A 12,151-nucleotide genomic window follows, 5' to 3' on the forward strand; every position below is an offset into this window, starting at 1 on the left:
CCCTTCCAGGGGTCGGAGCAGGCCCCGCACTGGTAAGTGTTGAATGTTACTTTCACCCCTGGGGTGATGGCTGGAGAGCTGACTGGGCATTCTGGAGTGGACCATGGATGGGGGTTGGGGGGAGATACAGTAGCAATTACCCTGAACCTGTGGCACAGAGGATTCTCCGTCTCTCCCTGTCCCTAGCTGCTAGGCAGTGTTGTAGCTGCTAGGCAACCAGTGCTCCTGGTTGGAAAAGTGCTGCTGACTCCCCCCTCAGGTTTGTGCCTCGTCATGCGGATGAGCTGGAGTTGGAGGTGGACGACCCTCTGCTGGTGGAGGTGCAGGCAGAAGATTATTGGTACGAGGCCTATAACATGAGGACAGGCGACCGGGGCATCTTCCCTGCTTACTATGCGATTGAGGTCACCAAGGATCCTGACCACATTACAGGTACTGGGCCCCCCTCTACAGCTCGTATGTTGCCTCCCAATCCTGACCTACAGCACATCCCTTGCTATTCCAGCCTGTGGCCTCTCCTGAGCAGAGGCTGCCAGTCTTGCTGGGGTGGAGAGAGGATTATGTTGTGCACAAACTTCAGCTAAGAAGCAAGTAGAGACCTAGCCAATTCTGTTCATAGCTCTGTGTCCCAGGACCTCTGCCTGTTCGGAACTTTAGGAAGGGTGCATCCCTAGGCCCGGGAGGCTATGGGTGTGTACGTGTTGTGTGGATGCGCACTGACGCCATGGTGGGGTGTGGGGGGGTGCATGTGCTTGCCCTGATGCTGTGTGTGGGAGGAGGACATTATGCACTGATATGGGGAGGGGATTGCACATTCTCATCTGCTTTGTGCTTTATCTTTCAGCCCTGACCAAGAACAGTGACTGGATGGATCAGTTCCGGGTGAAGTTCCTTGGCTCAGTCCAGGTTCCATATCACAAAGGCAACGATGTGCTGTGTGCGGCTATGCAGAAGGTACAGCAGCCCTCAAGTCCTGGTCTCCCAAGGGGGCAAAGAACCTATATTCCTGCCTGCAGAGCAAAGTGCTTTCTGAGAAGATCTGGGAGCAAGGCGATCATTTCCCTGGGGATGGGAGGGGGCTGAGACCTCATTTGGCGGTAAGGGCGGTAAGTACTCATGTGGTTTGGGTTTGTCATAGTCTGTCCCTTTGTCTCCCCCAGATCGCCACCACCCGCCGCCTCACTGTGCACTTTAACCCACCCTCCAGCTGCATCCTGGAGATCAATGTGCGAGGAGTCAAGATTGCTGTGAAATCTGATGATTCCAAGGAGCAGAACAAGGTAACAAACCCCCTGACCCTCAGCTCTGCTCACATACATGTCCGGGCTATCCCTGCTCCACCTGATCACATTCCTAATGCACAGCATATCACCCTTCAATCACAGCTCCACATTAGCTCATGCCCACTAAAATAAGGACAATATTCTTACAGAAGCAATGAGATATCCCTGATTTGCACCTCTCCCTGATTGGCTGTTCCTGGACCCCAGAAATGCATCCTGAGGGGTTGGAATGTGTATAGTAGGACCCACCACTCCCAAACACAACGGGATCTTCCCTCCCAGGGCCCTTGTGTCAAATCCAGCCTCCCAGCCCCTTAGGGGAGCAGGATCCCCCTGCACACCAGGCCCTAACACTGAGGTCCACCCTCCCAGCCAGTGGGTGCACTACTTCACTGGAATGTTAGTGAGCTGAGCTGCTTTGATAATCTGTGAGCTGTTTCTAAACCCTTCTGCTGCTATTTTGAGTGCTGCTCTTGGATCTGAACAGCAAAGCTCTTTAGATGGACATTGGAGGCTTCTGATTAGCGTTCTGCATAAGTACCCTATGCAGAGCCTACAAGAGGCAGGTGCAGAGCCACATGGGGCCTTTAGGCAAAGCCATTCAGAAACCCTTCCCCAGGGGTGATGCAGTTTCCCTGCTGGAGTAATTCAATGGTGCCAGGTACTAGCAGCTTGGATTTTACTCGGATTGTATTTAAGGGACACTATTAACTTGATTATTTTTAAAACTAATATTTAAAAATTCCAGTTTCTGATAGGACCCCTTTAAACAGTTGGGCCTGAGAGATGGATTTAATTCCTGTTATTATTATTTTGCATTCCCATTGTGCCTAGGAGCCCTATTCAGGGACCAGGAACCCTTTATGCTAGGCGCTGTACAAAGAGAACAAAAAGATGGTCTCTGCCCCAAAGAGTTTACAGGCTAAGTATAAGATGAGACCTCAGTTGGACACAGACAGGGGAATACAGGGAAACAATGAGACAACATTGGTTGGCATGATAGGCAGTGGTCTCAGCACACCAGGAGCCTAACTTTTGTCAGGTTTTTTAGTAGGTGTCACAGCAGAGGAGCTTTAAGGTGCATAATGACTTGTTAGTTTTGCAGGTGTTCACAAGGAGCTCCTCCCAGTCAGGTGGGGCAGCATGGGAGAAAGTGCAAAGGTGCTTGTTTGAAAATGTAACAGGCGGGCAATGCAGCATTCTGAATGGATGTGAGCAGGGCAAGGTTGCATTTGTCAAGGCCAGCATGAGAGCCTGGAGGAGAGTTTTAGCGGTGGGGATGGATGGGAAAGGCCATAGCTTATATATGTTAAATTATTTTCTGCTCCCTGGCTGGGGTTTATAAAGGTCTTTTCAGCAAGGGAAAAACTGACTATACAGGGCAAACAGTGACACTGATGCTAAAAGTGCTCTCAAATGCACAAAGGAAACACAAAGGAACTGAGCAAGAGCTCTGTGTAAGCTCAAAGCTTGTATCTCGACTCTAACCAGAAGTTGGTCCAATATAATATATGACCTCACCCACCTTGTCTGTCAAAAGAAACACACACACACACACACACACAAGAAAATGCTATGCCTGCTGTGAACGCTAATAGCTGTCAGTGATGGGAATCATGAGCCTAACCTGTAACAAGAGTAGCTATAGTCCTTCCCAGAAGAGTTGTGATTTCACATGTAGACAGTGCCTCTTGCAAGCTCATGCCAGGGAGAGGTTCAAGCTACGAGCTAGAGCCAAGAATCGTGCCTGCAAATGCTGAGCAAGCTTCCCTCAGCTCTCACAAGGCACCTCAGCCCTCGTTCACAACACCCCCTGAAATTCCAGTCCCAGGCTCCATGCACAGCCCTGCTCATGCACCTCGGTCCTGATATATTATCCCCGTCCTGGACCCACCCCCACTCCCCGCAGCCCTGGCCATGCCTCCCCAGTCCTGACCTGCAGCACCTCACTATATTGCAGTCCATACCTCTGCAAAGCAGTCACCAATTGTGTCCATTTGTATGGAGGTTTATGATGGCAACAAATGGAGAACCAAGAGACACTTTCATGTGGAACCTGATTCTGGATCTCAACGGGTGAGATGGGCAGTGTGTTACCCTCCTCTGCCCCATAGAGGCAGCACCGTATCACCCTAGCAGTGCAGCCTGAGTCTGACAGCTCTTTTCTCTGTCCCACAGGGTAATAAATGTAGCCACTTTTTCCAGTTGAAGAACATTTCCTTCTGTGGATACCATCCAAAGAACAACAAGTGAGTGCCCAAGGGGTCAAGGGCTTCCATGATCCTGATCCTGGGGGAGAGGCCCCTTTTCCTTTTCAGCCTGCTCTCTACTTATAGACTTAGTTGTGTTCCCTGGGAGAGGGGGGCTTTCCAGCTGTCATAATCTTTCTCCTCCTCCTCCTTCCTATGGGTTTCCCTTCCCTGTAAATGCTACCCACTTTTCCCCGCAGTTGCAGGCATGGACCAGCCCTGGGAGTTGGATGCTTTCTGCCCCAGGGTGTTGTGAGGGTTAAAAGGTATTTGCAGTGGGTTCCAAAGATGGGGCTAGGAAGGTGCAGTGAGTGATTATCAGACCAAAGCTGAGTCACTGGACAGTGGAAGGGTTTTTCCGGTTGGGAATTTTCCCTGTTTCACCGTGCCCAGGGCTGGGCATTTGCACAAGCGCCACAAGTGACTCTTTGGAGTCCTTCTTTCTTGGCGCTCCCCAGCCCAATTTTGTCCCCCTGCCACCGGAAGTAGAGTGGCTCGATCCCAGTTTCCATGCCCTTCCCACCCCTTCCCAAAGGGTAAGTCAGGCCTTGCTGTGAGTAATTCCTGTCTCCTGGGCTGTTGCTCTAATGGGGCATAGAGCCTGGGCAGTGGGCAGACCTCTTCCTCTGCAGCGCAGCCCTCTGCATGGCCTCTGCTCCAGCCTCACCTGCTCTCTTCTCTCCCAGATATTTTGGGTTTATCACCAAACACCCAGCTGACCACAGATTTGCCTGTCACGTCTTCGTCTCAGAGGAGTCAACCAAGCCGCTTGCGGAGTCTGTAGGGTGAGTCCGGGGAGGCGCTATTGCCTTGCCTTGAATTGTGGTGCTCTCACCTGCCATGGACCTTGGGCTAAGACTGGAGCCGCCCAGCTGAGCTGGGAGTGGGGAGCTCTGGTTGGGGCGGCCGGAGAGAGTGAGGATTAGGGTACTTAAACTCTCAAGTATTTTCCATGGCAGTTTGGTGCTGTGTAGACAAGATCTGGGGGCTGACGTCCTCTAGGAATAGGGGCCAGTTAGAGCAAGACTGCTGTGCTGTGGCTTTGTGACTTGGACACTGGACCGAGAGCCAATAACTGATTTCATAGGAGGCCCCAACCAGCTGAGGCATTGTATGGTGATAACTGTTGCCTTGGGCTGGGCTGGAGCAGGTGCCCTAGAGGTGAAAGGCTCTGGATCCCATTCCCCAGTCCCCTGAGCCACCCCAGAATGGAGCAATTGCCCAGAAAGGTTGGGAACTGCTGCTGTGTGCCACTCTGTGTCCCTGATGACAGGTTTCAGAGGAACAGCCGTGTTAGTCTGTATTCGCAAAAAGAAAAGGAGTACTTGTGGCACCTTAGAGACTAACCAATTTATTTGAGCATGAGCTTTCGTGAGCCACAGCTCACTTCATCAGACGTGATGAAGATGTGAAGTGAGCTGTGGCTCACGAAAGCTCATGCTCAAATAAATTGGTTAGTCTCTAAGGTGCCACAAGTACTCCTTTTCTTTCTGTGTCCCTGAGTGCCACATAAATGCTCTCAATAGCGACACCACGTGGCTGAGCTGAGTCCTTCTAGCTACTCAGTGGTGAGGCCTATGGATCTGTGTCCCTGCCATTTCCCCACTGCTGTGCCATGTCAGGTGAATGGTTCAAGGATGGATTTGGCCTCTGTGCCTTCATTCACATACCACTGCTGCAGGGGGAGGAGCAAAGGATGGAGGGTTTGCAGGACTGCCAGGAGCTAAGACCTTTGTCCTCTTATTGCCCAAGAGCTTACAGCCCCCTGGAATCCTGGGAGTGCCCAGCAAGAATAGGCTGCTTCCGTAACCCTCTATGACAGGAACGGCGGCCAGCAACAAGCCTGTGCTTGGTTAAACGGAACCAAACCCCAACAGCATTGAAACAAACCCCAGGGCCTCTTGGGGACAAGATGTGCAAACTTCACAGAGGAGTAGACAGGGATGTGTAGGAGACTGAGGGATTGCCCCCAAAAGGAAAGACCGAAGACTGTCACTGGAGACATTCCAGGGGGGCTGACAGAACCGTGGGAGATAGACAGTAGTGGCCAATCGTGCCCCAGGCCCTAGGGGATAGACTAGAAAGCACCTAATGGAGTCTTTCCAGCTCGTTTCTAGAACTCTATGAAAACAAATCCCTGAATTCTGATAGGGGCTGAAGGCCTGTTCAGAATCCCTGACCAACGGGGGGATGTGCATGCAAGGTACACACGGCTTGGATGGGGGAGCTGCCAGTGCACTGAGTGGCAACCGCACCTCAGCCTGCTCTCTGCTCTGTCTGTTGCAGGAGGGCTTTCCAGCAGTTCTACAAGGAATATGTGGAGTACACCTGCCCCACAGAGGACATCTACCTGGAGTAGGGACTGGGCCAGGCACCCTTCTGTACAGACAGGGCCAGCGAACTCGCCCATTCCCCATCATGCATGGACAAGCTGCTTTGACACTGGAGGAGGAACAGAGCTGGGGATGGCTCCCTTGGTGCATGGAGGACTGCCTCTTTTCAGGACTCTCCTTCCTCGGGCTGGGGATTGGGGGATGCGAGGGGGAGAGATGAAAAATGGGGTTTATTGTAAAATACTCCTTTAGTTGATTATATTGAAGAAGTACGGCTGTGGGCTCTGAAGGGGGAACAGGCAGCCTGGGGCAGGAATGCAGCTGTGGCACTGGAGCTGGCCTAGGACAGAGCAGCCCTGTCACTGTGTAAGTGAGAGGGCTGGCCTGGTGTGATGAGCGAGCACTCATCCTCCTCCCTCCTGGGGCTGGAGTGAGGACGCCTCCCAGCTCCTGGCCTGGCTTGCAGCTTTAGCCAGCTTTCTACAGCTCCCTCAGGCTGATTTTTAACTCCAGGGCAGCATTGGCCTCGCACTGTGAAGCCCCATCAGCTGCTGAGAACTGGAGCTGGTAGGAACAGGTCAGCCCAAGTCCTGACTGAGAGGGAAGGGGGCAGCTCCACCTCACCCCCTGAGGGGCGGGGTGGCATGGGCATGGCAGAGAGAAGCAACTGCTAAAAGCCTTGGAACCACTTGAGGGGTACCACATGGAAGATAAGTCTCATCCCAGGAGGGAAGAGCAGCCTGGTTTGTAGCCTCCCTGCCATTCCCACCCAGACAGCCTGAGAGAACCCCCTGCTTTCCAGGGGTGAATATTAGCCTGGGCTGAGACTATGGGGCCCTATTTCTCCTCCCTGTAGAGGAGTGAGTTTGAGGAGGAGGAGCGGGGAGTAGAAGAGTCAGTGCCCTCTCATCCTGTATGGGTGGGAGGGGAACAGTTCCTCCGGGGGCCCCTGCCCTTCAGTCTCCAGGTGGGGGGAACTCATCTGCTCCTCACCCCACCAGCTGCAGGTGCCAGTGGCTGTGGGCTACTTGCATACTGGGATGCAAGTTTGAAAGTGAGAGGCAGTGGGTCTAGTCCATCCACAGTGGGATGAGCACAACAAGAATTCCTTCCCAGCCTCCACGATGGCAGTGGCCCCACCGAGAGGGAGAGGCGCCAGGAACCTGAGAGACAAGCTGGGACCCTGAGACAAGAGAGGGAGCAGCAAGGGGCTCAGGACTGCAGTGAGGTGTGCTAATATCTAGGGGATGACACTTCTCCCCTCCAGTCAAGGTCTCTGGCCTTCAGCTGGATCTGCTGTGGTGGCAAAACTATTAAACATAAAGTTTCATGGAGCTGCTCTACATGTCTGTGTGTCACACCAGAGCACTGGGCAAGGCCTGCAGCTCCTCTGTCACAGCCTTGTTACGTGGGCATCCTGCCCATTTTCTCCTTCCCAGGGGCCTCTTCAGAGAGCCCCACCCAGCACCTCAAGCCCAAGGGAGATTGAGCATCATGGCAGAGCAGCTTACGTGGCAGCCGGGGGGCTGCACAGAATGGCTTTCTATGGACAAGTGACCTCAGTTCTCTCTGCCTGGGATCCCCACCTCTACACTCAGGTGGAGACAGGCAGCCTTCATTAGAGGGGAGAAGTAATTTTAGGGGCTTCATCTTCAGCTACACCATCTCCAGCAGCTGAAGAAACATCCATGGGATGAAGGAAACTAGTCTGGAGCAGTGGCAGCCCTCTGCCTTCACCTTCCACCCCACCCCAACAGACATCACTGAGCAGCCCCTCAGTCTGTCTTGCTGTACAGCGCACCTTTATAAAGCAACTAGTGCACAGGGCCAGAGCTGGAGTCCTTAGGGCTCATGGAGACCCCCCACTGCAACAAGTCCCTGGGCAGCTCACAGGACATTGTCATAATAATACTCTGCCAAGTCTGGCTCATCCCGCTTGCTCTTGTGTGCTTGGTGCAGGCCTGCTGGCTGCTTCTGGGGTGCTCGAGTCTCGAACTGGGGGTACTTCGGTTTAATACCATAATCTATGGAAGGACAGAGAGCTGCTGATGGAGAGGGAGAGAAACACTGGGCCCAAAACAGCCTGTGTTGTGGGGAAACTGCCTGCGGCCACTAATGAGCCAAGTTTGGGTCCAGCACTCACACGTACACCCCCCACTCTGGAGGTGGTGTGTGCTTTTGGGAACGACGAAAAGTAAGCCTGGGCTGTAGCAGCACCTAGAGCAGTGCAGCCATCACCCTGCAGTAGCAGCAACTCCTGTGCCGTGCACAATGAACAGCACGTGCCTGTTAAGTGTCCATGCACAGGGAGGGAAAATCACTGCAAATGAGGCCCAATTGGCACTGGCTGGCTTCTCAGGGGCTTTCCCCACAGCCTGGCCAGCTGAACTGTGGCATGGGGTGGGGCAGTCTGGACTCATGGCCAGCTGGCTCTACAGAGACAGGCTGCTAAGGAGGGGGCTTGGCTGCTGGGTGAGCCATAGCTGCAGGTAATGGGAGACCCTGCTGGCGAAGTGAGGCTGTCTCTCACCTGAATTAGCCTTTAAAATAGTAATCGCCTACCAATCCAGGGCTTGCAGTGACATTAGGCCTGCTTTCCTCAGCTGAAACTTGCTCCTATATTCTAGTGTTTGGGGAAATAATCCTTCCTTGGCCTCTGAGGAGGGTGAGCTGAGGCTTTGAAGTGGATCCCTTATGCAGTAAACCAGGCTCTTCCATGCTCACTGCAGGGGGAAGGGGGAAAGCCTGCTTGCCCCTGGAAGTAGGAGCCTTGCACAGGGCAAATCTTGAGAATCAGGCTTACAACCTTAAGTGGCAGTGACTGGCCCCCCACAGACCTGTGACTGGGAAACAGTGAGGTGTGTGCCCCTGAGGAAGCCACTGCCTTGCCCCCACCCCACCTCATAGTAACCCTTCCTCTTGCATTCCCTGGCTGTGGGGACTTGGCTTTGATGGTGCAGGAGGCAGTGCACCTGCTGTGCACTGGGGAGGCTGAACAGGAACTGTCCATGCCCCCCATGACAGCATGTTAGAGCAGAGTAAGTTGGTACCGTCCACCAGGCCGAAGTGCTGCTGTGGGAGCTCTAGGGGAGCAGAGAAATCCTCAGGGACTAAGTCGCTGAGCCTGCAATAGAAATGCGTGGTCAGGGGAGCAGGAAGCTCCCAGGGCGGATGCATTCACTAGTCTCCCAGCAGCAGCGCTGGGGCTGCTGGCGCATTTCCAGTTGAAGCTCAACCTGGGTTCTAGCCATAGGTCTTAGGGTGCTGGGCATAAAAGACAGCAGCAGAGCTGGAATGAGATGGTGGGTAATTGCATTTGGCCTAGGAGGCACTTAGCCTACTGTTAGAGCTTAAATGGTGGAGCAGAGCCAGGGCTCCAGAAAACAGGCTGACTTGGCCAGGTTACATGCATTTGACGGTTGTCCTTAATGTGGACAGGGTGACTTGTGCATTGGCTTCCCTCAATAAGGACAGGTGCATTTTACAGCTTGCAGTAGTGCAGAGGCAGGCTCTGAAGGGAAAGGTGCTCCCTGCTGGAATGGGGGTGGGGGAAGGTTTAAGGTGCAGCAGCTAGGCTGTGCGCACTCCAGCTCTTCTGCATGGTTCAAACAGGGCAATTCCCACTGCTTTGGCCTAAGCTCTGATCCCCACCCTTCTGTATCCAGCTCCCAGCTCAGCTCATGCTTGAGTCTCCTGCATGTGTTCTCGGGCAGGCACCTGGGGGCAGAGGAAGGAGTGGGCACAAACTTTGCAGGGGCCATGTTACCTTTGGGGAAGTGGCACAGGGAGCACAGCCCCTAGTAGGAGTGTCAGCAGCAGGTGCAGCTTCATGAAGTCCAGCCCAACTACATTGTGTCCTTGCAGAAGCAGGCTGGACTCCGCCTATCCTCCTTTTCTTTCATTGGTGGAACATGATGACATCATGAGTCCCTACAGTGACATCACAAAAGGAGCAAACACATGAAGATCACTTGCATTGGTAGCAGGAGTGCTGGGTAACACATCAGGAGATGCTAGCAGAGGCAAGGCCTGGAGCTAGAGCAGCAGAGAAGCATGGCCCCGAGTAGCAAGCTGGGGATAATGCAGGTGTTAGGGCAACAACATAGGTGTCTGGACAATATTAGCCCCTTTGAATGTAATTGTGATGGCAAGATAGCCATCTACCTCCTTCAGCCTCCTCAATGCACCTACCACCTCACATCACAGCAGCCCACAGAGGCTTTGAGAGCCTCTCTCCGAACTGGGTGGGGCCCAACACAGAGCCAGCCCCATAAGCTAATTTAAAAAGGGTATCTCCTGCAGGAGCAGCTTAGGCCACTACTCATCACATGCAGCCCAGGATCTGGAAGCTCTTCCTGACACAGAGTGATCCATTACCTCCACTCCTGACCTAAGCATCCTCCCGCGCTCTCCTCAGGCTGCCGCTCTAACTGGAGTGTGGCATTAGCAGTCACAAACACACAGCTCATGCTGTGTAGTCTCCACTGGATCCCCCATCATTTTGGTAGCGTTCAGAATTGCCCTCCTCATGTTTAACTCTCTAAATGTTTGCCTCAAAGCCTTTGTCTCTTCCCGCAAGCCTCACCATTTCCTGCAATCTGCATCTTCTCTGCAGTTTCCCGATCTCCATCCATCTCATTGCAGATGTCTGCCTACGCTGGGTGAAGTCCTCCTTTCTCTCCCTTCACTAGGCGCCTCTGGACTGAATTCCCCAGCTCATGGCTCCATGCTGCTGCAGCCTGGACCATATGCTGTCACTGCCTGCTGCCGTGTAGTACCTGAAGTATACTGCATGAATGATACTATCCAAACTGGCTGTCCTGTGCTGGAGTGACCGTGAGGCCCAGGTTTTCTCTCGCTGGTTGATCTGATAGCCCTGCAGGGAATATAGCAACTTCTGCTCCATTACAGGCTCTACTCCAAGCACTCCAGTGCGAAGTCCCTGCTGTACATGTTGCACACCCCCCACTGTAGTATCTGGGGCCCCCAAGCCAGTTTAAGTAGGGGCATTATCATCACCCTATTCTGTGCCCCCCTCTGTGAAACGACTTCTTGCTGAGGTGTCATTCTGGGTGTTGATAACCAGCGGGGAACTACTCAAGGACTCCTGTTCAGTGAAACTTGCCACAAAGGGAAGAGCTGGTGAGACTAGAAGATGGTTACGATACACTGAGCTCAGTGAGAGAAATATGGGAGCTGCTCAGACTGCAACAAGCCCACGGTTCCTCTATTGTAAAGGTATTCCCTGGAGAGAGAGAACAAAGGGGCATTGGCAGGGCAGGCCTGGAAGAGCAGCAGGGTGGCTGGGCATGACTGAGACTGCATCATCAGAGCTGAGCATGAGAAACCCAGGCCTAGAACACACCTCACACTCCAGGGCCAAATGTTCTGTAGCTCCGTGAATGAGAGTCTGTCCCACCCCTGGCTGCTCCATGCATAGTTCTGGCAAAACAGTGCTGTGTTTCCCTCTACCATTCCTCAGCCAGCAAAGAGACTAACCACCCCCATTTCTCCAGTTGCTATAGGGCTCAGCTGGGCCCTGGCCATTAAGCTTTGCACATAGGTAAATGTTTGTTGAATTGATTTGTCTGCACTCCCCGCATTGGCCAGCCACAGCCTCCTTGACATTGCTTTCCAGCCCCCACTCCCCGGCTGGCAGCTGCTCAGCGAGCCCTTTTAGCGTACATTAGCTGCTAGAAAAGCAATGTACAAACTGTGGCATGCAATACCCACAGGATAGCTGTATGAAATTAAACAGCCTGAACCAACCACCAGAAGTCCCAGCTGTGGGCAAGGCAGATGCCAACTGAGGAGCACGTGGGCATGATGGAGCCCTGCATTCTCCAAGGGAAAGAGCACTGAAGGGAGTGCTTGAGAGAAAGATGGTGGCCATGGCAATAAGTGAGAGTCTCTGCAACAGGGAACTGCAGAGGTGGGCCTTGCTGCAAGAGCTAGCTATGGTGGAGTCAGCTGCCAAGCAGCCTGAGATGCCCCCAAACCAGTAGCTGGGGGGAGGAAAGAATGTTCCTGCCTTGCAAAGCTCCCCAGCAAACATCTGTGTTACTGGACTAGCTGCCCTGTATGGGAAGAACACCCCTGAATGAGCTTGAGAGAGCAGGGGTTATCCTGGGGGGAAGGGAGCTGCAGAAGGGCAGAGTACTCAGACTGGGGGAGAAATCCTGGGAGGAAAGAGGCTCTTAGTCTGCCTCTTCAGCACAGCCAGCTTCCTCAGCAGGAAGAAGCCTCCAATAGTTTGGGCAAGGAGGGAAAGGCCTTGTTAACACAA

General features: G+C 53.3%; 2 protein-coding genes across 3 annotated transcripts in view; one reads left to right on the top strand and one right to left on the bottom strand.

Annotated features, from left to right (window-relative positions):
• The window catches only part of MAPK8IP1 (mitogen-activated protein kinase 8 interacting protein 1), a 48,303-nt gene extending 41,104 nt beyond the window's left edge, over positions 1–7,199 (top strand). For both annotated transcript variants that reach the window (XM_048855450.2, XM_048855449.2), the window contains 6 exons: positions 260–432; positions 845–954; positions 1,161–1,280; positions 3,462–3,532; positions 4,219–4,317; positions 5,819–7,199. In XM_048855450.2, coding sequence (XP_048711407.1) covers positions 260–432; positions 845–954; positions 1,161–1,280; positions 3,462–3,532; positions 4,219–4,317; positions 5,819–5,891 — 646 coding nt within the window. In that variant the 3' untranslated portion in view covers positions 5,892–7,199. The remainder of the gene's footprint in view (positions 1–259; positions 433–844; positions 955–1,160; positions 1,281–3,461; positions 3,533–4,218; positions 4,318–5,818) is intronic.
• Positions 7,200–7,649: 450 nt separating this feature from the next.
• Positions 7,650–12,090, bottom strand: FREY1 (Frey regulator of sperm-oocyte fusion 1). Its single transcript, XM_048855464.2, has 4 exons — positions 10,451–12,090; positions 9,632–9,795; positions 8,916–8,989; positions 7,650–7,889 (listed from the first exon to the last, which is right to left on the bottom strand). Exons 2-4 carry the CDS (start codon positions 9,694–9,696, stop codon positions 7,753–7,755), a joined length of 276 nt encoding a protein of 91 aa, XP_048711421.1. The 5' UTR covers positions 9,697–9,795; positions 10,451–12,090; the 3' UTR covers positions 7,650–7,752.
• Between the last annotated feature and the right edge of the window lie 61 nt (positions 12,091–12,151).

Source organism: Caretta caretta, chromosome 6, assembly GCF_965140235.1.
Source record: "Caretta caretta isolate rCarCar2 chromosome 6, rCarCar1.hap1, whole genome shotgun sequence".
NCBI lineage: Eukaryota > Metazoa > Chordata > Testudines > Cheloniidae > Caretta > Caretta caretta.